The 26,462-nt window shown below is 47.6% G+C and overlaps 1 protein-coding gene across 6 annotated transcripts; it reads left to right on the top strand.

Annotated features, from left to right (window-relative positions):
- Window positions 1-9,517: 9,517 nt before the first annotated feature.
- On the top strand, window positions 9,518-26,327 carry SLC25A47 (solute carrier family 25 member 47). 6 transcript variants are annotated; one of them, XM_064460772.1, is made up of 7 exons: window positions 9,518-9,846; window positions 11,849-12,718; window positions 22,980-23,023; window positions 23,302-23,373; window positions 23,627-23,809; window positions 24,647-24,920; window positions 25,753-26,327. In XM_064460772.1, exons 2-7 carry the CDS (start codon window positions 12,508-12,510, stop codon window positions 26,037-26,039), a joined length of 1,071 nt encoding a protein of 356 aa, XP_064316842.1. In that variant the 5' UTR covers window positions 9,518-9,846; window positions 11,849-12,507; the 3' UTR covers window positions 26,040-26,327. The 6 variants fall into 6 exon arrangements, with proteins under 6 accessions (XP_064316842.1, XP_064316845.1, XP_064316843.1 ...); XM_064460773.1 differs by lacking the exon at window positions 11,849-12,718 and having other exon boundaries at window positions 9,520-9,846; XM_064460775.1 differs by lacking the exons at window positions 11,849-12,718; window positions 23,302-23,373 and having other exon boundaries at window positions 9,519-9,846.
- Window positions 26,328-26,462: the final 135 nt, after the last annotated feature.

Genomic DNA, 26,462 nt, shown 5'->3' on the forward strand with positions numbered 1-26,462 from the left:
TTTTCTTGCTTGGGGTTTTGTTTTGTTTTCAGTTCAAGTTACACTTGTGAGGCAACATTGTGTGAATGTAGCAGAGTTTATTAAGCTTGTATGTGGAGGGGACAGTGAGTCAATATAGGTGGTTATATTTGTGTGTGGCTACCGTAGGGGCTTGGTGACAAAGGGAAGGAGGTCATATAGCTCTTACAATTTCATAATATTACTTAGGCCTATTACATTTTGCCTATTGATCCAGGGCCTTATGTGTGCAGTACAGATACAGTTTTGGAGAGCTAACCTGATGCTCAAGGAAACCCAGATTTACTGGTTCTCCTCTTCATTCAGGCTTTTTTTCTAGACAGTTCAAAAGCTGCGTCTGATCTTGTGTCCGCTTCGTTGATGTGTGATGCCTCCAGCTCGGAGCGTGACTCAGACGCCTGTTGGGAGCACTTGTGCCCTTCAGGCTCCATAGATTCAGCTCAGCTGTGACCGCCTTTCCTTTTATTCTGCTAAGGCGGATCCAAACATAACTTACAACTGGCTGGGATGCATCCCCTAGAGAGCCGGAGTGAGGGGCTGTGCTTTCCCTGCTTTCTTCATCTTTGGGAGCATTTAATTTTCCTGCTGGATGATGAAATGTGGGCTCATCAGAAAGATAAAGCAGAAAAGAAAGAGCTGATGGCAGCTTGGCAAACATATAGGACCTACCAGCATGTACAGCAGCAGCACTGCCACATGTCTGAGAGAAAAGGTTGAAGTTATAATTTAATGTCAACCTTCAAAGACCCTCTTCCCTTTGTCCCATTGTCATTTAGGTCTGAATGGTGGCAGTTCAGGTGGAAGAGGCCTTGCAGGTGATGCTGGAGGGGTGAGATAGGAGAGAAGGTCCCCCTCGTTCTTGTGGCCAGAAGTGACTGTTGGCCACCTGCTGCCCTTGATGGCACCCAGGGAAGATCTGGGAGAAAGTTAGCCGGAATGGAAACCCAGCAAAGGGAACTGGGAGAGTAGCGGGGGGAACAGAATAAGGAGGAGAGTAAAGAAGCAGAGGGGCAGAATTAACACTGTCGGTAAATGAAACACAAACAGAAAGGGCAAAAGCAGAGTGAAGTAGGAAAGGAACAGAAATATGGAGTTGTGATAAACTTGTAGAAATTCTGGTGGCAATGGCATGCAATAAAATACACATTGTTGACTCAGGTGTTTCAAAATCTTTCTGTTTGCTTGTGAATTTGGCATCAACAACTGGCCATGTCCCAGTAGACATGTCCCACTAGAATGTGGAGAGTGGTGGATGGGAGGCTCTCCCCTTTGCTCCCCAGAGCTTCACCAGGGCTTCAGCAGTGCTGCGACTACCTGGCAGGAGGATTTCCTTTCATACAGCCTTCTTCTCTCAGCCCTTTCCTTATCTTCTAAGGTAAAACACTGCTGCACCATCACAACTTTGGTACTCATCACGTCACCCAGAAAAATTCATCAGTTTCTCTTTTTATTTTGAGCTGGGACTTGATTTTGAGTTTTTCCTTCCTAGCACCTACTTGGGCTCCCTGAATCGTGCTTCAAAGACTCTTCAGGGCAGTAGCTTTTTCTCTGTGATTTGTTTATGATGTGAACCTAGGTGGCATTTAGACCATGTGCATGCAACTGTGTGAATGTTACATTTATACTAGCAAACTGACCATATCAAGCAGCAAAAAATAAATCTGAATGGTGAAATGAGAGGAATATTGGGACACAATGTTAAGTACATAAGAAAAGTGTAGAAGCTAAGCTCCTCTGTGGAAACACCCAGTGTCTGAAAAAGCTTCTTCTCCAGGCAAATTCACTGGGTACCTTTGTGTGGATTCAAGTCCATTTTCATTGTTTTCTTAAACACTGTTGTATTCACTGCCCCACTTGTACTCATTGCCCCACTCAAAGCTCTGTTATTGAGTCAGGTCATTAGGATACTCCATATCCTTAGGATGCAGCTGTCTTTGAAGACAGAGCAGCTAAGGCATTACTCATAGGGTACTAGATGCCTTTATTATCCATTAACTTTATGACCTTGGGTGGCTTTGGGGTATTCTCTGACGTTATTATCCCACTGGCTTCAAAGGTACTGTATATCAAATGTTGAAACTTCCCAGCCTGATAAAATCCCTTGATAAGACTGATGTTTCAAAGTGTGAGATGTAACGGATGCAGTTGTACAAGAGTCAGGCGCTGTCGAAACAGAGCTGCTTTGGTGACAGGTAGGGGCTGATGTCCAAATGTTCTGATCATGATCCCGGGGTGTGAGACCCCTTCCGTTCTAAGGGAAATCATGGCAGGCAAACAACTGTCTAAGCTAATATCTGACGTGCTGGGCTTGAGAAAGGCAGAGACTGAGAGGTGCTGCAGGAAGGGAGTGGCTTAGTATGCTGTAAATTAGAAAGTGCCTGGAGAAGTTTGGTATAGCTCCAGTTTTCCATGCTTTATCCTGATAAGGTGGAAATATTTTTAATACTGGGTACGCATATTTTCTGGAAATCCTGACCCATGTCATTTTAAGCAGAAGTGGCCAACTTCTGACATGCACCTTCTGTTCTTTGTCTCAGCCTCTTCTCCATGTATATTGTGTATGCAGATGAGTGTTTTAGTTGGGTTATTGGTTTTAAATATACTGGCTTGTTAGAGAAGGCAAGAGGAAGAATCATAACCTGCCCTTAAAACAGTCAACAACATTTATGATGACTCTGAGGCAGAATCCGTCCCCATTCATAGTTGTCTTGTGCTTTGTTTGAAATGCAAATTCATAGCCAACCCTCCTGGGTGCTTCCCTGGAAGAAGATGAGAAATGAACAGACTGAAAAATGGGGAAAAGCTGCCTACAGGCATTGGTCCGAAGTCCTTTCCTTGGCATTACCTTCAATTTCAAAGATCATGTATACTTTGAGTTCTGTAAACTGATGAGCCTTTGCCTTCCTGACATGTTTCTTTTAAGCAGTCAGCAAGCAGGCCGGAGAGGGCAGACCTACACAAACACATCCCCATACTTCTCTTTTGACAGGTCCCATCTTTATTGTCTGGGCTGTGCTGGCACTATAATGTCTAAGACATTATAATTTTTTTTACGTATATTTGGGGGAGTGGAGTCCAAAATACCTGAAATATTATGAGGTTTATGTCCTCTTACGTTTGCTACAGGTGGAGTGACTTTCTTTGGAGAGAACCAGAAGACTGTGTGTGCATGCAGTCAGCTATATGGAGAACAGGTCGCCAGCAGAACCCAATTGCTAAGCTATTTGGCAGCACAGTTTTAAGATGCCAAGGGACCACAAAGAGGCATGCTGAGATAAGAGGGCGGGCACTGAGTCCAGTTACCTTAATTAGCAACTATCTATCAGCCAAGCAGCTTTACCCATCTCTCCCTCTGCATATTACTCAGTCACTCAACAAATATGCTTGTGACTGGTGACAGTGAGCAAAACTGTTGGGAAATAATTCAGAAAAGGAAGATAAAACTCAGTAGTTGGCATCTTTACAGCATTTTCCTGTCTGGATTTACAGACAATATAACCTAAGCCTCAGGCTGTTTCTGTGAAGTAAAATGTACAGGTATGCCCATTTCATAGATAAGGAAACTGGTAAAACTGTTCCTAAGGGAACAGGAGGCAGAGCTAGGAGGAGAACCTCCTCTGCCTGCCTCTTGTCTGTTTTTAAGCCGTCCTGTTCTTACAGGATCATTTCTGTGAGGCAAATGATTTTTCACTGCCAACAGCTATAGAAATATACTTTCAACGCCGTGTACTGAAATCCTCTGGCACAGTTTGTATCCACATGCAAAGTCAATGACCAGGAGACTAGGTCTCCAGCTGAATCTAAATGCTAAGTTATTCAACAGTGTAGACACAGTGTGATGCACCAGTCAGTAATGAATGAGAAGAGACAGCCAAAAAAAGCAGGAATATGTTGTGAGGCAATGCCACTAAGGTTTATTTAAAAAAATATTTTCAATATCTTGGCCTGTCTTCAAGGCAGCTTCCTGCTGGGTCATATGTGGGCTTCCAGCTGTCATGTGGCATATGCTTCTTGTTGCATTAGTCATACAGAAAAGACACCCATTTCTGTGAAACTGAAAGAACAAGCTTGGCAGAATGACTAATGTGCCTTTGCAGAAACTTCCTAAGTACTCTGCGAGATGGACACTCATACGGCTCCTGAACTAATGCCAGGGAAAAGACAAGAATGATACACGAGGCTGTGAACTTCATATGATATTCAGAGACCAGTACTGTTAATACTGGTGTTGGGGTATTATTTGTTAATGCTTTGTTAGTGCTACTGAAAAAGCTACAGGAACTTCTGGCTTAGACCTAAAATTTTTTTCCAGCTCAAGCCCATGGAAAAGGTCAGGTAAAATTGGAGGCACAGAATGCAATATTTGCTGATGGCATGGGCCTATATTTCTTCTAGGACTGTGTACACTGCTTACAAAGATTTACAGCAGAGATCCTTGAGTTAGCATTGATCAAGGTAGCACTGGGTATCAGTAGCTCTGGCCCCAACAATATGGGGATCTTCACTGGAATTAAACCTGCTTTATAGCAGAATTTTTAACAGAGATGCTTGATTTTTCTTGAATGCATTAATTAATTCAGCATAATTTCACTTGTTTTCCACTCCTGCAACATAAAAAAATCTTAAATTCTTTTGTATATATCCCCTCTTAACATAAGCTCATAATAATGCTGGTACTTCGAAAAAGTTCTCTTTTCTGAACTCATTGGTGCCGGGTTTGCCAGTTAAGTATCTTTATAACAATCTTTCTCATGTGATTTTAGCAGCTGATATCAAAAGTCCTAAATAATAATGCTTTATAGTTCTAGAGCTGAGTTTTCTTCCAAATTTCCGAGTAGCTCCGAGGTTCTTAAATCCCATCAAATCAGATAGTTGCAAAGGGAAGAAAGACTGTCACCTAGTCATAATGATGCAGCATCTCATACATTTTTCACTGGTGTGCAGCAGAAATCTGAGGGAGACACAGTTTGACGATATTGGAGAAAAAGATGCAGAGACATAGACTCTGGAGAGAGCACTGATACGGCAACAGCATCACCAGTGGATATGGGGCTTGTCACCGTTCCTACCATGGCAGCTATGTTTTACTGCCTAATGCCTGAACTAGCCCTGCTAAAAAGGTTGAGGGTTGTACATTAATATCGTAATGACATATAAAGAGTACGTTATTGCTTGGTGGGGAAGAGGAGACAGGGAAGGTGAGTGTCTCCCTCTGCTCCTGGCTCTCCAAGCTTGCTTGCAGGTCACTGACTATATCTTCTGCTTATTAGAGTGCAGAAAATGTGCAAGAGGTTGGAAAGAGGCTCAAAATTCAATTGGAAAGTCAGTAACAGCCCTGACATTCCCTCCCTCCCTCCATCACAGCCAGGAGTCCTTCCAAAGTATTAGCAATGTGGCTGACATAAAACTTTACAGGAGTTGACTGAGGTGGTGCACTGTCACGTTTCCTCTTTCTTATTGTAAAGATCAAGGTTTCGGGGGGAGAGTTATATAACACTTAAAAAGAACCATGAGGCAATGCTGGTTTTAACATAGAGGTTTTTTTCACATGGCTGTTTGTGTAGGGTGGGTGCTAATGTTGCTGCTTCCACCTTTTCCCAGGATTTACTCCTGAACAGAGACTTGTTGTTCTCTGAGAAGTGCCTGAATCCTTGCAGTGACTTCATGGTAGTGGACATACAGCACACCTCTTGTGCTGATTAGAAGATTAAGTATAAGAAGATTGAGTGACTTGCCCAAAGCCTCACAGAAAATCTGTGTCACTATTAAATTACTGCAATCATCTTCAATCCCCTTGGAAATCTAACATTTTCCCTTCCCTTGGAAATGTGTGTGGAAACTTTATAACCTTATATCAGCTTTCCAGAGGTGAAATCACTGATCACTTATCCCTGGCTAAAAGCTGTGCAGTTGCCAATGCTCAGGGTGGTTTCCTTACTGGTTTTGTTTGTTTTGCGGTGAAATTCCTGCTGCGAATGTTTGAGTCCTTGGAATTATTGGCTTTTCATTAGTACCTCAGATAAAGGACAATGAGATACTTTGATTTGAAAGTCCGTAACACAGCTGGAGCCTGGAGGTTCCTCCCCCCTTTCCACCCACCACTACGCAAGCCAAGCATCAGGCTCTGCCAGCTCAGCATTGCTGGTGTCACTCTTTCCTGTTCTGCAATGTGCAAACAGCCTGGTGACATAGCAGGGTAACACTGTTTGAACAGTCTCCTCAGTCAAGGATTTTTCCAAAATAAATTGGATAGGAATTAATGGATATGCATGTGAGCGTGATATTGCAGATCATAAGTGGAATAGAAACTACAACACATTATGGCAGGAAAGGAGGCAGGAACATTTTCTCAGCAAATCCAGCTTGAAGAGCTAGCAGGTGGTTGCAGAGGCAAAAGAGGACAGGCCTCTCTTTCACTTTGCAGGATGGATGGAGTTGGTAATATCCTGGGAATGATCTATCGAAGGAGAGGGGTAAAGGGATGCCCCTGCTTTTTTGTCTCACGTAAAAGGTGTTACTTAACATTGATTACCTACCCAAAGTCTCCCTCTCCACCTTTCCTTTTGCTCCACACACTTGTACCAGTCCTCCAACCCTTCTGCCGCTTTAGCCATAGAGCAGTTCTCTCTGCCTGGGTGGGCAGACAGCTGCCTCTTCCTGTGAAGCAAATGGAGTGTCTCATCCATCACACATTGTGCAAAATTAAGGCCTTCCTTGCTTTTCTGTCACTTAGTTTCATAATTTCCTTCAGATCTGCAGATTGTCAGATCTGTCTTTTCATCTAACAGCACCTTCCACACACTGCTTTCTCAAAATCCCCTGTGAAATTCACCTATTTTGAAAGAATATCTCTTAAACAATTTGCTATTGGAGGAAAGGACTTGTGAGCTATTTCTAGTGGAGTACTCTCCCTTGTGCTGGCTCAAAGCATGCATTTCGTGTGTCGTTTCCCAGGGCATGCTTTGAGAAGACCACCTGGGTTGAGACCAAGCACTTTTGCTCATCCCTGTGTAGATGTGGACCATGGTGTTTCTTTACAAGCTGAACTAGCAGTGATCTCTGTCAGTCCTTGGACATTGTATCAAAGGGTGACAGGAATGACTTATATTTGATCTTGAAGATCTTTCTGGTAATTCAAGATTTCTTTGGACTGGATTTTTTGGGCTGTCTCTGTTGACGTGTGGCACTGGAGTGCTTAATTCTGGTAAGCATTACTAATGAGGCTGGTATCTGAGAACTGGTATATCTCCAGAGACACCTTCATGGGACAAGGTGAAATGACTCAAGCCCCCAAATATTATTCTTTCAGATGGCCACCTTCTGAATGGCCTTTGCAGAGCAATTCCAGTCAAGTGGAAAACATTATTTCTCCCAGTATACCTCACTGAAGTAACCAAAGCCATTATCACAAGGTTATCAAAATGCTTGAATCTGGAATCAGCTTTATGCTATACAAAGTAAACTAACATTTTGATAGAAGTGTTGGTGTGAGCAAAGGTTAAAATAATAAAGAAAAGGTTAATACTCTGTTGCAAAGGGAAGGTTTTTGGGTTGTTTGGTTATTTTTTTTTTTTACAGTCACAGAAGGTTTCATGAGGAAGATTCCCTTTGAGCTGTTCAGCTCAGCTGAAGAAGGTAGAAATTTTGCTTGGTCTTGTGGCATTTGATGGGGAATATTTATGAGCCCTGACACTTTAGTCAGCCAGTGTGACATGCCAGCCAGTCTCTATTTTCTTGCTGATATCATACCAGTCACTGCAATGTGTAGAAACACCCCGCCCAGATGACACCCCCAGCCATGTGATGGGAGGCAACACATGGTGACACTTTCCTATGGGAATATAATGAATTTCTTCACTTCAACTGGAAGCAGCTCTCAGAAAATCAATATTAAACAATGGTGTCTAAGCAGTGGTCCTGCAGGTGGCTGTGACTGCTGCAGCACAGGCCGGAGTGGCTCAGCAGGTTGCCTGATCCCTGCAGGAACCAGGAGGCTGTAGGCCTTGGGGCTGCCCCTCCACAGGGGACTGTGTCCTTGTCCATGTGTCACGGATGCGGCAGGTCCCACACTTGGTCCCGCTGCTGGAGGGGGGCCTGCGAGGACAGCAGCTAGGAATGGCTGGTGGGAGAAGTGGAAACAGCACCTTTCCCTGCACTTGGCACATACAGACTGTTGATGAACCGTTAATAACTCCTGTATGGTCACCAGGTGTAACGAGGAAAGGCTACTGAATAACCCAGTGTGTTTTAGCAGTTACATTGCTATCTCTCTAGATAATATTTTACTTCTGGTTTTAAGTTTTTGCTGTCCTTGCATGATGTTACACTGGAATAAACTGTCCTCTCCAGTGCAGAATGTGTTCAGGGAAGGACGTGTGAGAAATTATGGGAAGCAAGTTGCTAAAAATCCTTTAATCTTCAGTTCCCAGAAACTCTAAGCCCTCACACTGAGCTGTGCTATATGTCACTGACACATCAGCCCATCCACAATATGCACTTCAGTGAGAAATATGTTCTTGTGAAATGTGCAGGAGACAGCACTGGGGACTAAAGTCCTCAGCTCCTCTCTGAAGCCGACCCAGGGGGGCAGCAGCCGTGAAGTTTTCTTTTCCCTTTGCTGCCAATGTGCCTTGGCTCTGACCCAGGGAAACCTCTTCAAGAGGAGTACAATTCAGGTCATGACTTGGGAAGGCCTTCACTGCATCAGGACTTTGGTTTCCACGTTCACTCTGGGCAAAACTTAACCTCTCCCGCATAGATGTCACAGCCCTCTGGTATGGGGCTGTTGTGCAAAAATAGGCAATATGGCATTTTTCTTGAGCTTTTGGTTCCCCTTGACCAGCAGGACTCTCTCTGTGCTTTTCTCTTTACCCTGCTGAGATCACCACCCTGTGCTGAGTGTAAATTAGGAAGAAAAAATTAAGTGCTGGACAAGTCTCCCGGCAAATCCATCTCCCATCTCCCATCTCCCTTGCAGGGCAAAACACTGAGTATAGGAAGCAGCGATAGTGATTCCTGCTTCACTGCTGACCCCAGCAAGGAGCTGACATTGAAAAGGGGGTTGGGAGACTGAGCAAGAAGTGAAGAAGCAGAGCTCCTCCAGGGGCTAGGAAAACTACCCTGCAGCCTGAAAGGGAAGGTTGGATTCGTTTCTGGATTCATTCCTATATACAGTGAGCAGGTAATAATCTGTTGGGATCTGGGTAGAGGTTTAGGGGCAACTGTGTGGGATAGGAAAGCCAAGGAAAATTTCTTGGGAAGGGCACAAGGAATTTTCCTTGATGGGAAGGGGGTCTGCTCTATCAGAAGGAGGAAGGCTGGGCTGGGCTGGGCTGGGCATGGGTGTCTCATACACAGACACCCATGCAGCTTCTCCATGGCCCAGGGCAATAGTGTCCACTGGCAAGCAAGTGTACAAGGCTGTCTTCTGGGGTTAATAAGTACAACAGGGAATGGCCCCTTCATAGCCAGCATTACTGTGCGAGGCACCGCCCCTTGTGATTTTCCAAGCAGAAAGGCACTGAGAACAGTGGATTTGGCGCAGCGTTGCCGGGCTTCACAGGATTACTTATTCACTGTGTTCCTGGAACAGCTCCAGGCTTCCCGGCTCTGCCTCCAGCATACAAATTCATCAAGTACCCACAAGGCTCACAATCCCCAGAGTAAAGAGAAGGTGATTCATACTGAATGTCACACTGTCTCTGAAGGACCTGCGGGGCTCTGGAAAGACTGAACCGGTATCCTCTCTTCTACCTCCTTAACGCTTAATAAGGGTGATTAAGGCAGCAGACTCAGTCTGGATGGATTTCATTGCTGGGGCCATTGGAGGTAAATACATAAAGTAGTGATTGCTGCTGAAAGCAGATTGCCGTGTTTTCTTTTTGTTTGGCTAACAGGCAGGTCTTAATGACAGAGCTGAGAGTCTTTTGATAGCAGCTGCTTGTTAATAGTGCGTTCTTCTTTATTAAATGGAAAATGTCATCAGAGCAGGTTCGCAGAGCTACTGGAGAGGCAGCAGTGCAATTTGGTTGGCTGAGGTCATTGCCCTGCAATGTCCTCCAGTCTAATTGCAGCAGGACAGGGCAAAACTCAGATAGGAAGAGACGAAGTGGAATATGTTGTGTGCAGATGCAAACTGGCAAGGATTGCCTGGACAGCAAAATCTCATGTGGCTGGTGCCTTGGGGTTCTGGTGTCTGGCAGCCTGTCGGGGCTCTGGAGGGCTGAGGACACAATTTGTGAGATGGGAGGGTAGAGGCATGACTTTTTGCAGTGAAGAAGATCTGAGCGAACGACCTTTGCATTATCTTAGGTTAAGACATATTTACAGCTGCGATGGTAATTTCAGTGCAGGCGTGCTATGTATCAGGCTTTGATCTGGGAGAAAGCAGGTTAGCTGTATATAAAAAAGTAAAACAATAAAAGTGTGATTTAATTCTAGACATTTTTAGAGCATGTACTGCTCAAACCCAACTTTGTTTTAAACAACAAAATGTAGCCACTGGTCTAATTTCTTTTCTGAATTTTTTTCAGATTTAGTGAATTATCAAATACCAAGACAAGAGCGTTAGGGTCATCACTGCCAGAAAGGCCAGATAAACCTGCCAGATGCTGAGATGCCCAGCCCAAGCCTGCATGTCAGATCTCACTTTGATACCTGCAGAAATCTGGCAGTTTCCTTCCCCAGGAGCAGCCTGTGGTGCTGGTGCAGATGTGCTTTTCCTGGGAAGGACCGTGATGAGTTTTACCCTGCAGCCCCTTATTGCTTGTCACCCAAAATGTGCAAGTAGGGTGAGATTTGGCCTCTCAGTGGCATCCAGCCCTGGAGGTGCCTGTTGCTTGGGGTGTCGGTCTTCCTGAGGTGCTGGGGGACCCTGCTCAGAAAGGATCCTGCCTGGGAGAGTGGGATATAACCAACCCCTCCAGGACAGCTTGCCTTTCTCCTCTTCTTTCCTTGCCGACTTCAGAGCACCCAGTGGAGATAGGACCCCTGTGCTGGGGCTGGCAGCGGGATGTCCATCCTGGAGGGATTCACTGAAACTCCTCTGAGACTTCACATTAATGGTGGGGCAGCAACAATTACGGGTGCTGCTTGGACTCCTTTGCTTTTGTTGGTACAGTTGGAGCTGAGCCACTTAAGGATAAAATTCTTTTGCAAGGGAATGTGGAGAGTTGAAAACACAGTTTTGAAGTGGCCATTCTCCTCAGCCTTCTGTCCCGGCTCCCATGCAAGGCTGTGGTTTGTGTGGTGCTGCCCTGTCTGGGCACTAGCATCATGTGCTGCCCAGTCATGCAGCAAGGGTCTCCCATGGGTGCCCTGGAAACAGGCTCAGCCTGGGAGGATGTAGGCTGTGGAGCTCCAGCTGGGACCAGCAATGTCTTTGTTTTAATGCACTTTGCTGACCTCAAGGTGTCAGAGAGCAAGATTTTCCACCCTGTCAACTGTGTCCAGCTCAGGGCTTTTCTAAAATGGATAACACAACTTTTCACTGTCAGACTGGCCTGTTTTCTGGCATGCGGTTCCCTGCTGGGAGCTTGCACATAGACATGTGCGAGGTACCTGGGCAGGACTTCAGGGCTGTGGTCCCTACCCCGACATGTCACAGCTTCCAGGGGTGGGACAGCTTTCCTGTGAGAACTGGGATGTTTTTGGTGCTGAGTTTATTTCATGGCTTGTGTTTGTTAGAGCTAAAGCTGCTTTTGCATTCCCAAGGAGGCTGCAAACCCAGCTGAAGTTCATAAAACATGCAAAATAATAACAAAGAGCACAGATAGTAACAGAGTTTCGGTTTAATAAATTACATTCTTGTGACCTTGATCTATTTTCACAGTGTTTTGGAGAAAGCATGGCTTAAGCACCTCTGAAAAACAGCAGAGTCGCTGCCCTTTTGAATCCCATGTAATGATCCAGCCTGGCTCAGGCACCTGCACAAATATTGTGCATCTCCTGTGAGCTATTGCTTCTGTGGCCATGGGACAAGCTCAGCATCTTCAGAAACAGTGACCTGCTGTGACTCCAGATGGAAAAAACATGAGAGAACCATGCTTAGTGACTGTGGAAACTTTCAATAACCACCAAATAAGGCTGGATGTAGTGGAAAGCAGCTCATCTGTAAGGATGTCCTTCCTGGCCAATAAAACTGAGCAGGAGGTTGGACTAGAGACCTCCTGAGATTCCTTCCAACTTGAATTTTCCCAGAAACTCTGAGAACTTCCAGCCTGAATTTTCTTATTTTCCCATGCATGATCATAGGAAATAGCCCTTGTTATCTTGGGAGACTTCAACTTACCAGATATCTGCTGGAAATACAACACAGCAGAGAGAAAGCAGTCTCGGAGGTTCCTGGAGCGTGCGGGAGATAACTTCCTGACGCAGCTGGTGAGCGAGCCAACCAGGGGAGGTGCCCCGCTGGACCTGCTGTTTACGAACAGAGAAGGCCTCGTGGATGATGTGGTGGTTGGAGGCTGTCTTGGGCTCAGCAACCATGACATGATAGAGTTTTTGATTCTTGGAGAAGTAAGGAAGAGGGTCAGCAAAACCGCTACCCTGAACTTTAGAAGGGCTGACTTTGGATTGTTAAGGAGTCTGGTTAACAGAGTCCCTTGGGAGGCAGTTCTGAAGGGCAAAGGAGTCCAGGAAGGCTGGATGTTACTAAAGAAGGAAGTCTCAAAGGCACAGGAGCAGGCCGTCCCCATGTGCCGTAAGTCGAGCAGGTGGGGGAGGAGTCTGGCTTGGCTGAATAGGGAGCTCTGGCTGGAACTCAAGGAAAAAAAGAGAGCTTACTGCCTTTGGAAGACAGGGCAGGTGACTCAGGAGGACTACAAGGATGTTGTGAGGTTATGCAGGGAAAAGATTAGAAAGCCGAAGGCCCAGTTGGAACTTACACTGGCTGCCAGCAGTAAAGATAACAAAAAATGCTTTTATAAATACATCAGTGACAAAAGGAGGGCCAGGGAGAATCTCCCTCCTTTGTTGGATTTGGAAGGTAACCTTGCCAGGAAAGATGAGGAGAAGGCTGAGGTACTTAATGCTTTCTTTGCCTCAGTTTTTAATAGTCAGACTGGTCATCCTGAGGGTTGTAAGGCCCCTGTGCTGGCAGATGGAGATAGTAAGCAGAACGAAGTCCCAGTTGTTGAAGACGTGGCAGTCACCAACCTGCTCCTTCACTTGGATATTCACAAGTCCATGGGGCCAGATGGGATCCACCCGAGGATACTGAGGGAGCTGGCAGAGGAGCTCACCAAGCCATTCTCCATCATTTATCAGCAGTCCTGGTCAACCGGGGAGGTCCCAGATGACTGGAAACTAGCGAATGTGATGCCCCTCTACAAGAAGGGTCGGAAGGAGGATCCAGGGAACTACAGGCCTGTCAGCCTGACCTCGGTGCCAGGAAAGGTCATGGAACAGATCATCTTAAATGCCATTACGCTTCATGTGCGGGACAACCAGGGGATCAGGCTTAGCCAGCATGGGTTTATGAAAAGGAGGTCCTGCCTCAATAACCTGGTCTCCTTCTATGATAAGGTGACCCCCTTAGTGGGTGAGGGGAAGGCTGTGGACGTTGTCTACTTGGACTTTAGTAAGGTCTTTGACACTGTCTCCCACAGCATTCTCCTGGAGAAGCTGGCTGCTCACGGCTTGGACAAGTGCACTCTGCTCTGGGTTAAAAACTGGCTGGACGGCCGAGCCCAGGGAGTGGTGGTGAATGGAGTCAAATCCGGTTGGCGGCCAGTCATGAGCGGTGTTCCCCAGGGCTCAGTGTTGGGGCCAGTCCTGTTCAATATCTTATTGGTGATCTGGATGAGGGGATTGAGTGCACCCTCAGTAAGTTTGCAGATGACACCAAGCTGGGTGGAAGTGTCAATCTGCTGGAGGGCAGGAAGGCCCTACACAGGGACCTGGACAGGCTGGATCGTTGGGCCGGAGCCAATGGTATGAGATTCAACAAGGCCAAGTGCCGGGTCCTGCACTTGGGTCACAACAACCCCATGCAACGCTACAGGCTTGGGGAGGAGTGGCTGAAGAGCTGTCTGGAGGAAAAGGACCTGGGGGTGTTGGTTGACAGCCAGCTGAACATGAGCCAGCAGTGTGCTCAGGCGGCCAAGAAGGTCAACAGCATCCTGGCTTGTATCAGGAATAGTGTGGCCAGCACGAGCAGGGAGGTGATTGTGCCCCTGTACTCGGCACTGGTGAGGCCCCACCTTGAGTACTGTGTTCAGTTTTGGGCCCCTCACTACAGGAAGGACATCGAGGTGCTGGAGTGTGTCCAAAGAAGGGCAATGAAGCTGGTGAAGGGTCTGGAGAACAAGACTTATGAGGAGCAGCTGAGGGAGCTGGGGGGGTTTAGCCTGGAGAAGAGGAGGCTGAGGGGAGACCTTATCGCTCTCTACAACTACATGAAAGGAGGTTGTAGTGAGGTAGGGGTCAGTCTCTTCTCCCTAGTAACAAGCGAGAGGACGAGAGGAAATGGCCTCAAGCTGCGTCAGGGGAAGTTTGGGTTGGACATTAGAAAAAAATTCTTCACCGTAAGGGTTGTAAAACAATGGAACAGGCTGCCCAGGGAGGTGGTTGAGTTGCCATCCCTGGAAGTATTTAAAAGAAGGGTAGATGTGGTGCTTGAGGATATGGTTTAGTGGTGGACTTGGCAGTGATAGGTTAGCGGTTGGACTCGATGATCTTAAGGGTCTTTTCCAACCTTAACAATTCTATGATTCTATGATTTCTAGCCCTGCTACAGCCGCAGCCATGGCAGGGGTGGCTATTGATGACTAGGAGATGACTTGACTCTTGTGTGAGGCATAAAGATTTCATAGATTCATAGAATGGTTCAGGTTGGAAGGGACCTTTAGAGGTTATGTAGTCCAGCCCCCCCTGCAGTGAGCAGGGACATCCTCAACTAGAGCAGGTTGCCCAGAGCCCTGTCCAACCTGACCTTGAATGTTTCCAGGGATGGGGCATCTACCACCTCTCTGGGCAACCTGTTCCAGTGCTTCACCACCCTCGCTGTAAAAAATTTCTTCCTTATATCTAGTCTAAATCTACCTGCCTTTGGTTTAAAACCATTGCCCCTTGTCCTGTCACAACAGGCCTTGCTAAAAATATTGTCCCCTTCTTTCCTGTAGTCCCCCTTTAAGTACTGAAAGGCCGCAATAAGGTGTCCCTGTGGCATTCTCTTCTCCAGGCTGAACAACCCCAACTCTCTCAGCCTGTATTCACAGGAGAGGTGTTCCATCCCTCTGATCATTTTTGTGGCTCTCCTCTGGACCCACTACAACAGGCCCATGTCCTTCCTGTGCTGAGGGCTCCAGAGCTGGATGCAGCACTCCAGGTGGGGTCTCCCCAGAGTGGAGTAGAGGAACAGAATCGCCTCCCTTGACCTGCTGGCCACACTTCTTTTGATGCAGCCCAGGATACGGTTGGCCTTCTGGGCTGCGAGCGCACATTGTTGGCTCATGTCCAGCTTTTCATCCATCAATACCCCCAAGTTCTTCTCTGCAGGGCTGCTCTCAATCTCTTCATCTTGCAGCCTGTATTGATATCAGGGGTTGCCCAAGCCATGTGCAGGACCTTGCACTTGGCCTTGCTGAACCTCATGAGGTTCTCACAGGCCCTCCTCTCCAACTTGTCCAGGTCTCTTTGGATGACATCCTGTCCTTCTGGCATGTCAACTGCACCGCTCAGCTTGATGTCATCTGCAAACTTGCTGAGGGTGCACTTGATCCCACTGTCTATGTCATTGATGAAGATATTAAACAGCACTGGTCCCAGTAAGGACCCCTGAGGGTCACCACCTGTCACTGGTCTCCATCTGAACATCAAGCCATTGAGCACTACCCTCTGGATGTGACCATCCAACCAATTCCTTATCTACTGAACAGTCCACCCCTTAAATCTGTATCTTCCCAGTTTAGAGAGAAGGATGCTGTGAGGGACTGTCTTGAAGGCTTTACAAAATCCAGACAGATGACATCCATAGCTCTTCCCTTGTCCACTGATGTAGTCACTCCATCACAGAAAGCCACTAGGTTGGTCAGGCAGGACATGCCCTTGGTGAAGCCATGCTGGCTCCCTTGCATCACCTCCCTCTCCTCCATGTGTTTTAACATAGCTTCTAGGAGGATCTATTCCATGATCTTCCCAGGCACAGAGGTGAGGCTGACAGGTCAGTAGTTCCCTGGGTCCTTCTTTCTACCCTTTTTAAAGATGGGCACAATATTTCCTTTCTTCCAGTCCCCGGAGACTTCACCTGACTGCCATGACTTTTCAAATCTCATGGAGAGATTCTTGTCAACTACATCAGCCAATTCCCTCAGGACTCTGAGATGCGTCTCATTAGGTCCCATAGGCTTGTGTATGTTCAGGTTCCTCAGATGGTCACAAACTCGATCTTTCCTTATGGTGGGAGGGGCTTTACTCCCCTGGTCACCATCTTGTGGTCCACAGACTTAGTAGGGGTGAGGAGAGAGGTTACCGGTGAAGACTGAGGCAAAAAAAGGTTGTTGGGTACCTCAGCCTTCTTGTCTGTTGATACTAGGTTACCATTCTTGTTCATCTGGGGGCTATGCTTTCTTCAACCTTCCTTTTCTGGTTGACGTACCTGTAGAAGCCCTTCTTGTTATTCTTTGCTTCCCTTGCCAAATTCAGCTCCAACTGCACCTTGGCCCTCCTGACCCCATTCCTACACAACAGGGCAGCATCCTTATACTCTTCCCAGGATACCTGTCCCTGCCTTCTGCTGCCTGTGCAGTTCCCTCTTGCTCTTTAGTTTGACCAGCATGTCTTGACTCAGCCATGCTGGTCTCCACTTCCTTGCCTGATTTCTTACACCTGGTGACTGAGACCTCTGTGCTCTATGGAATGCATCCTTAAAGATCTGCCAGCTCTGCTCTGTTTCCTTGTCCCCGAGGACTGTTTACCTTCTGATGTACCCATTAGTCCTTCTGACTAACTTCCTGAAGACCTGGAAGTTTGCTTTCCTAAACTTTAGGGTCCTGAGTATACTCCTTGCTTTTCCCATATCCCTCAGGAGTGTGAACTACACCAATATGTGATCACCACAGCCCAAGCTGCCTCCAGTCTCGACGTCACTGGTAAGCTCACTTGCATTGGTGATCATCAGGTCCATTATTGCATCCCCTTGGGTAGGGGTGTCTATTACCCGGCTTAGGAAGTTATCCTCAATGTATTCTAGGAATCTCCTGGATTGCCTACAGCTCGCCATGCTACTTTTCCAGCAGATGTCAGGGTGGTTGAAGTCCCCCAGTAGGATGAGAACCTGCGAGCATGAAGCCTCCTGGAGCTGGAGGAAGAAAGCTTCATCAGTAGGCTTCCCTTGATTAGGTGTCCTGTAGTAGACACCAACCACAAGGTTCCCTTTGTTGCCTCTGTGTCTGATTCCTATCCATAAGCTTTCGACCTGCTTGTGGTTATTCTTCAGTAACAGCTCTTCATACTGTATCAATTTCTTGATGTAGAGGGCAACACCTCTGCCCTTCCTTCCTTGCCTGTCCCTTCTGAACAGCCTGTAGCCATCAATAGCCACATTCCAGGGATGGGATTCGTTCCACCAAGGTTCTGTAATGGCAATCAGGTCATAGCTTTCTAGCAGAATGGTAGCTTCCAACTCCTGTTTGTTTCCCATGCTGTGGGTGTTTGTGTAGAGCCATTTCATCTGGGCTGTGGGCTATGTAACCTTCTTAGTGGAACACCCCTTTTTCCCCTTGAGGTGCTTCATGGAAGTTTCCTTGTTGGCTCCTGCTACCTCAGGAGACCTCAGGTCACCTCCACAAGACCTCGACTGTGCTTCCATCTCCCCAGTATGCCTCTGGGCAACAGGTTGAGGGCTCATACTAGCAGCCGGTCCCTCTAACCATTGTGTATCATCCCACAGCTTGTCACAGGCAAGCTCGATATGTTCCCCCACCCCCTTTGCCTCTAGTTTAAAGCCCTGTCAATGAGCCCTGCAAGCTCCTGAGCAAAGACCCTCTTTCCCCTTTGGAAAGGTGGCTCCCATTTGACACCAGCAAGCCTGGTGCTGTGTAGGCCATCCCATTGTCAAAAAACCCAAAGCTGTGATGGTGACACTAGCTGCAAAGCCATGTATTAATAGATAGGGTCTGCCTGTTCCATCCAGTGTCACTGCCCACAACTGGAAGGAGCGAGAAAAAAATAACCTGTGCCCCAGATTCCCTCACTAACCATCCCAAGGCCCTGAAGTCTCTTTTAATCACCCTTGGCCTATGTACTGCAACTTCATCACCACCCACGTGGAAAAGCAGTAACAGGTAGTAGTCTGAAGGCTGTATCAGGCTAGGAAATTTCCTAGAGATATCTCTAACCCAGGCTTCTGGGAAGCAGCAGACTTCCCTATGAGGAAGGTCAGGCCGGTATATTGGACCCTCTGTTCCCCTCAAGAGGGAGTCTCCTGCAGCTATGTCCTGTCTTTTCTTCCTTCAGAAGGTGGTAGTAATAGGGTGGGTAGGTCTTTTTGGTCTTGGTGACTCCTCTGGTGTAGATGGATTGACACCCACACTGTCCACTGAGTGGTCCTCCACATCTACAGCCTCATACCTGTTGTACAGAGGCACCTGGGGAGGTGTGGTGGACAAGGAAAGGGTTCGCTTGCTGCCCCGATTGTGAACTTGTTTCCACTCGCTGCTTCCCTTTAAGACCCTGCCTACATCCTGGTGGGGGGATGATACTGGATCCGCAGGCTTTTCCTGGTGGCTGTCCCTGTTCAGTTTTCTGGGAGGTTAGAGTGTGATTCCACCAGCCTGTCTCTTGCTTAGATTCCCAGATGCTCCTTAGCCTCTTTACTTCCTCTCTTAGCTCTGCCACCAGGCCACGTAGATAGTCCACCTGATCACACCATACACAGCTGTTCCCTCTACTGCCACCTGGTTCCAGTGCAAGCTGGTGGCACTCCCTGCAGCCAGAGACCCAGATGGCTGTGTGTTTTCTTGGGAGCTCAGTATGGATTGATACATTCTTTCTGGCTCGTGCAGAGGATATAGCCTTCCCTAGGTTTGGGAAGGGGAAGCTGTGGTTCAGCCAGTAATGATAGAGCAGCAGGGTCTGCAGCGTGCCCGAGCTTCTCCACATCTTGCTGCAAGGTTACACACCAGTCACATGCAGTCCAAGGGGAGACAAAATAGTCCACCTGTGGAGGGAACATGCTGTCTCCTTGTCCTTACAGCTAAAGCAGCTCCTGCTGGCCTCTGCCAGGGTCACGTTACTGGAAGGAGTTCAGCTTGTTTAGGATACGGGGCGCTTCTTGCGTTCCTATCTCTTCACAAAGTAAAAGTCTTTGGAAGTTGCTGTCTACCCATCCAGCACATGGACCACAATCCCTGCTTCTCCCTGGGTCTCTCAGCCAGGCATTTGCCAACAGATTGGAGCTGTTGCAGCCCAGTGGGCTCTGTATGGCTGCGCTCGCTCTCTGCTGATTGCTGTTGCGGTGCCACGCTGCCAGGATCACTCCTTATTTGAATTGAGTGGTCAAAGTGGCCTGACCCATGAAGAGACTGAGAGTACTGTGACAGTTTTGTACCTGTACGCAGTGTGTGCGTGTAGGGGATGCTGCAACCTGTGCACAATATCCGAGAACACCTCAGATAAAGTAGGCATAAAAAATGGTTCATTACAACCCAACAAAGATAATTCATCTAGTTTTGCCATTTATTTTCATCACAGCTGGTGCAGTGTTATGCAGCAGAAGTCCCACAGGATCCCTCTCCTGTATGCACGCTATACATTGCTGGCCATGTTCAATTCTGCTGTGCAAACAGGGCATGTGTGGGTCATGCTATCTTTGTCCCAGGCTATTTATATTGCATGACACTGTGCAGAGCCTTTCTTCCTCAGCCTTTGATGGACTTGGCTGAGCTCCTCAGCTCTGAAAACGTAACTGCTTGGAGTGCTTTGACTCTTAAGGAGTGCAGCTCATAGCGGACTGTGGTAGTTTGGAGATTTGGACTGCTCACATCTCCACTTTGGTGGGAACAGTGAAGAATTTACCTTTATGGTCTCCTCCCAAGTGGAGATGTTTGGTCCTTGCTGGCACCAAGGTGGGCCCTAGAACGGCAAAGTAATGGGAAATAGGCTTGTTTGGGGCAAACCTGCTTTATTCTGCAGGTTTATTTTGGTTCTGTCTCTGCATCTTAATGCATGATCTGGCCAATTTCTCCAGAAGGGAGGACACTTCTTATCTAATGCTGACCCAAATCAGCCTTGGTACCTGATGTGCATGAGCCAAGACTCCTACCTTCCTGAGCTGGTGGAGCAAACCAGGGCTTAGGTGTGTGAGGCACATGGTGACCCCCCATTGCCAGCATTTGGTCAGCCCGCATCTGCTGCCTCTAAGGTTCAGGAAGTCTGAAACCAATGCAATGACAAATCCTCCTGTCTGGGACAGGTTCTTGGGCCAGGTGACCTCACCTCTGAGGTCAGCACAGTCATGCTGACGTTGACTTATGTGCTGCTCTTTCCTGGCTGGCAAGGTCTGTGTTTGCAGTCTGCCTCTGGCCGATGGCCGGGAATCTCAGACAGTGGCCCCGGGTGACTTTTTGTGTTGCTACTCTGCTCAGACCAGAAGCACTGCTCCTTCAAGACATATTACTCTGCCTGTGCATTCCCTGTCGCCATCTCTCTTACAATTTGATCTCATTTTGGATTTGGAATACAGAAGTGGCTTGGCCCATTTTTAATCTTCATTGCTCTTTATCTGGTGGTGGATTTGATAGAGAGTTTTGCAGAACAAATCTCATTTTTCTTCAGGCAAGATGCTGTTGGTTGTTTTCTTCTGAATAATGCACTTTGGGATTGTCTCCCAGTGACTCACTCCAGCAGCTGCTGCTTTATTCCCCAACGTAGTAGAGCTTTCCAGAGCTCACAAGCAGCCATGTAATCACAGGTGAACATGCTTAATTAAATAATCACAGCAACCAAGACATCTTTAAGTATCTACCTTTTTTTTTTTTTTCAAAGAAGGACTCAGTGAGAGGCAGTTTCTGACCCGTGAGCCATGACTGCCTGGCTCCCTGAAGGGCTCATCCTGCGCTTTTATGAACTCAATCTCTGTCTATATAACTTGCATGGATACAGCTCCATCATCCCCCATCCTGATTGCCTCTCAGATAACTTGGCAGTTGAAGTACTTGGAGGAAGTTAGCTGGTCAGTCCGTTTATCATCTGTTGTATCTGCCAACAGATGCCTTTAGATCAGAGTTGAGAAATGCAGTGGAAGTAAAGGCAGGGTCGGTGCGTGATCTGTGTTACTCTTTGTTACTGCAACCAAGAGAAGTCCATGTTGGAGTGCTGTTGCTCTCCTTATCTGCCACTAAGGCAGTAACTTTGTCTCACAGGATTAATGTGTTTCCAGCTCCAGCTGCTATTTTAGGGTCTTGAAATGAGCCTGGGTGTCAACAGAGGATTGACAAACCCCCCCAGCACTCTGGGCATGCTGTCACTGCCGCAGGCGGGGAGTGGTGGTCAGCTGGTGTGCGGGGTGTGCTGCTGAGCACACTGGCTTTGTGCATGCCCGGCGCTAATCCCTCACTGCCCCTTAATCCTGTTGAGCCCTGAGCAGCAGAGGGTGGGTGGTCTCACTGCAGAGCTGTGCTGCCTGTCGTGCTGCGCCTGTACGTGCCCTCTGGCCCCGGTGTCACACCGGCCTGCCAGGGCTCCAAACAACCTATGCTTTTGCTCCTTGCTCTGCTTTTTGCAGCAGTGTTCAGTGCACGTAGGAGACGCACTTCAGAACCTTAGTCCAGCATGGTGCTGTGGACCCGAACTCCCCACCCAGGGCTGTAGATGTGCTTTGTAAAGTGCAGCCAAGATATGTCCAGTCCCTGGTGTGCAGAAGGCAGCAGCAGTACCTCTCCTGCCTTCATGAAGGAAGAGGGCAGATTGCTGAGAACCTGTAATGCCTGAAGACCGCTCCTCTTTTATTCACGTCCTTGTGGCTGCTGCTTTTCAGAATCACAGAATCATGGAATGGCAGGGGTTGGAAGGGACCTCTGGAGATCATCTCGTCCAACTCCCCTGCTTGAGCAGGGACACCCAGAGCAGGGGGCACAGGACCACGTCCAGGCAGGTTTTGAATGTCTCCAGGGAAGGAGACTCCACACTCTCCCTGGGCAGCCTGTGCCACTGCTCTGGCACCTGCACAGGAAAGAAGTGTTTTCTCATATTGAGGTGGAACTTCCTGTGTTCCACCTTGTGCCCATTGCCCTTTGTCCTGTAATTGAAAAGAGCCCAGTCCCATCATCCTGACACCCACCCTTTAGATATTTATAGGTATTTATGTAATCCCCCCTCAGTCTTCTCTTCTCCAGGCTAAACAAACCCAGGTCACTCAGCCTTTCCTCATAAGGGAGGTGCTCCAGTCCCCTGATCATCTTGGTAGCTCTCTGCTGGACTTGCTCAAGGAGTTGTTTTATTCCTTAATATTTCCAGGTCAAGCATGGAGAGCCCAAATTGCTCCATGGGCCCCTCGTGTGAGTGGGGATGCTCTGCACCTCATGAGAGGGTGCTTGGTCACAGGCCAAAGATGCTGTACTGCCTAAGCTACAAGGGGAACAGAAACAGTCCGAGTCTCCCTGAAAGAGGGGTGCTCAAAGCCCACAGGGCCGGTGGTGTGCACAGAGCTTCTCTTGCAGCAGTGTTTTCTGTGTTTCCCCATCCCAGATTTCACTGCGGTGTTATTCCTCCTGATAAGTTTCCCCTGACACTCAGATTCCTCCTCTGAGCGTGCCTTGGTCATGCAGAGAAATCTGCGCATTTTGCTCTGTCATTCTTGGCTCAAATGTTATTGCTGGAGCTTGAGAGAAGTCTGGTGCCAAGAACAGCAGAGCTCTGAAGCTGCATTTTTCTGCCTTTCCCCTAATTACTTGCCACAATGGGGGAAAATGGTGTGTCGCAATGTGTGCTGTTAACCATCTGCAATACACTCTCTGTTTCAGGTGGTCTAAGCACAGCAGTGGGTTATCCGCTGGACACAGTCAAGGTACGGGCTGGAGCTTTATCTCTTGACTACAGACTGAAAACAAACAGGCCCTTTTGCTTTTTCCTCCCCTTTTTAAAAAACTAGTCCCATGATAGTGCTTTCGTCTTTGTTACATCAGCATACTTCACTTTATTGGGTTGCGTTGTATTTCTCTTAAAAAAAGGGTAAATTGTTTGGGGATGCAATTTTTGGTTAATTAACTAGTGTGCTGCTATGGCATTTGCTTCCCCCCCCCGTAATCTGATGCCTGCATTTTAAAGTTGCCCCTGTATTCCTAGGTGAGAATTCAGACCCAGAAGCATTACAATGGGATTTGGCACTGCATTCAGGAAACATACAGGACAGAAAACGTAGGTAACTCTCATCAGAATTGCTGATACAGTTACAGATGCCTTGTTTCAGAGAAGCAGAGCTGCCTCTCTCAGTCTGGGGAGGACGGGCAGCAGTTACATAGAACCATTTGTTGGGAGAAGGGTCAGGATGAAGTTTAGCTTTGTCGATGAGCTGTAAGATGGGAGTAAGTTTTGGCTCAGCAGTGTATGGCCAGTGTTTTCCCATGCCATTCCCTCTTCAAAGTGTTCTCTTGCTTCTCTTCCCAACTAGGTCTGGGGATTTTACAGAGGCGTGTCTGCATCTGTCCTCACGGTATCGGTGATTTCTTCTGTTTCATTTGGCACGTACAAAAACTTCCTTTGTGCCATCTGCAAGCTGCGATACGGGGCTGCAGATGCGAAGCCGTCCAAGCTGGATGTTGCCCTTGCCGGTGGTGCTGCTGGTGCTGTCCGGGTAGGTAAACAGCTGAAAGGGAAAGCGCAACAAGAGGTCTTGTTCACAGACAGAGGAGGCTGGAAAAGCAGTGAGTGTTTTCTGTCTGGGAGCCCACAGGGGAGCTTGCAACAGCCTGGCGGGTTTGTTTTTGCAGGGCAGGTCACGCTCTGCCTATGCTGCCCCCTCTCTGGTAGGGTCCACAGCATGGCCAAGTCCTGCTGGGCAGCTCGTGCTGGATTTCATTTAGAGGGCCAAAACACCTAAGAACGTGCTGTTAGGAATGACGTGGACCTTGGCAAGAAACGCAGAAAAAAGGAAGAAAAACAACCTGGGCAGCAAGCTTTCCAAGTGGCTCTGACGGTGTGTTTATGTAAGAAAGACGTAATTCAGCGTGTAAAGCACAGGCTGGTGTTTTGGTGGAGATAGAGATGGGAGAGGGTTGGCTGGCTGCAGGTCAGTGTGGCCAAGGGTTGCCTTATGTACCAAGGTGTTGAAAAAGGACAAAAAGGCATTTCATCACCCACAGCTTTTGAGGCAGGGTTGGTGATTGTGGGGTGACGGGCAGCAGGAGCAGCCCATTGCCCAGAAAAATTAGCTCACACCTGGTATGGATGGTGAAAGGGTCCAGGGAGCGACTGCTTGCGGAGCTGTTTGGTATTGCTGTAGAAATGGTCAATAGACTACGTTGCCTTGTCAGGACTCAAAACTCAACTGGGCATCCCTGACAAGTGATGCTGCCTGGCAAAAGTGCATGATCCCAGGATACGTAAAGGTTGGAGACAAGGAATGTGCAGGAGGGGGATCTAAACACTGTTTAAATGTGAAGGGCTAAAATACCATCCTTTAATGTTCCAGGTTGTGTTGATGACCCCTAGTGAAGTGGCTAAAGTTCGCATGCAGACTCAGAGGAAGCCACATCCTTCTGTCACATCTCCCCAGCCTGTTTCCAAGCCAAAGTACCGAGGATCTCTCCACTGTCTGAAGCTGATCGCCAAGGAGGAAGGTTTTGGGGGTCTCTACAAGGGCTGCTCTGCATTGCTTTGCAGGGATTGCGCCTCTTCTGCAATCTATTTCCTTACCTATTCCGCTCTCTGTGACTGGCTCACACCAGCTGGGAAAAATAAACCAGGTAGGTATCGGAAAGTGGCTGGCATTATCTACAAAAACAGCTTATTTACTACCACGCTAATAGGGAAACCAGGCTCTCAGCAAACATCAGCCAGTACCTATAAAACCCCACCCAGATCCGGTCCTTTTGTGGGGTTGCTGTGTGTTTGCTTCCTGGCATCATGGGGCCATTTGTGCCCTCCTGGCACAGGCACCAGCAGCCCGCGTGCAAGGGCTTTGCAGGCACAACCTTGTCCCTCAGCAGCTACTCCTTTCCCTGCGGGAATGCTGTGGTGCCTGCTATGCAGTGATGAAATCCTCCTAACGCAGAAACGGGATATGTAACTAGAAATGAAACATGGATGGTCCTCGCTGGAGCTATCATGGAGCACAGATCAGGGTCAGTCCAGAGCTCAAAAATAAAGTCCAAATGCAGAATGTAAAGACACTTAAGTTTCCCCATTGTTGGTTTGACTCCAAAAAGCAACTATCCACTTTGAGAAAAGGCCAAATAGGTGACATTCCACAAAAAGCATCTTCCTGAGAACTATAAAAATAAGTTGAGCCAGCCGAAGATGTTGTGAGTGCTCTCAGACTGCATCACATCTTGAGCGTGTGGTGTTAAAATAGATGCTGCCTCTGCATGAGCCAGTGTGATGTACGCAAAAATGAGTATGCTGTGAAATCGAGATGCTGCACGGTTTGTGTGGGATCACTGAAAACCGAACTGCAAGAGCTGGACAAAATAACAGCTGAAACACATGAAAGCTAACCCACTTAGTTAACAAATCTGAGATGCTTGTAGCTGTACCAGTGCAAGGCTCGAGTTACCTGCTCCCCCTTCACTCCTGCAGGTTTCCTTGTTGTGCTGCTTTCTGGTGGTTTTGCTGGAGTCCTGGCCTGGGGATTAGCTACTCCCATGGATGTCATCAAATCACGGATGCAAACAGATGAATTGGACCAGCACAAGTACAAAGGCCTCATCCACTGTGCGAGAGAGAGTGTGAGAAAGGAGGGTGCAAAAGTGCTTTTCAAAGGACTGGGTTTGAACTGCATTCGTGCCTTTCCTGTGAACATGGTGGTGTTTGTAACGTATGAGGCTGTACTGAGATTTACAGGTCATTATACAAACAAAAAATAGGTTGTGCCACTCTGTTCAGCAGAGTAGTTTGTTTTTTTGTAACACAACATCCACAAACAAGGGCTGAGCACTGTCTCCTTTGATGGACAGCATAAGAAGCACAGACATTTCAGCACAAAGCTGGATGACCAACAGCTTTGTTTTATATCCTATAAGAATAGGATTACAAAATCATCAGGGAGTGTTGGACTTATACACAGCCTCTCTCCCCTTTATGTTGTTAGTGTATTTGGGCTGTCGCTGCTGCTTAGGGTCTTGAAACATTTGCAAATATATATGTTCTAAAAAGCTGGCTTGTCTGATCAGATTGTGGTAAAGGATTCATTGTGTTTTCTGCTGGCACAGGAAGTGATCTTCCCAACCAAGGCAAGGGCTGGGGGGAGTTTGTGTAAGATTTAGCACCATCCAGTGTGTGCTCTTTAC

This window comes from Phalacrocorax carbo, chromosome 9, assembly GCF_963921805.1.
Source record: "Phalacrocorax carbo chromosome 9, bPhaCar2.1, whole genome shotgun sequence".
In the NCBI taxonomy this organism is placed as follows: Eukaryota; Metazoa; Chordata; class Aves; order Suliformes; family Phalacrocoracidae; genus Phalacrocorax; species Phalacrocorax carbo.

Bases quoted from the DNA above. Each gene is read 5' to 3' on its own strand.
- SLC25A47 (XM_064460772.1), top strand. From the start codon at position 12,508: ATGATAGAGTTTTTGATTCTTGGAGAAGTAAGGAAGAGGGTCAGCAAA. The intron at 12,719-22,979 runs GTAAGTCGAGCA...TCTCTGTTTCAG, and splicing joins GCAGGCCGTCCCCATGTGCC to GTGGTCTAAGCACAGCAGTG. The intron at 24,921-25,752 runs GTAGGTATCGGA...TCACTCCTGCAG, and splicing joins AGCTGGGAAAAATAAACCAG to GTTTCCTTGTTGTGCTGCTT.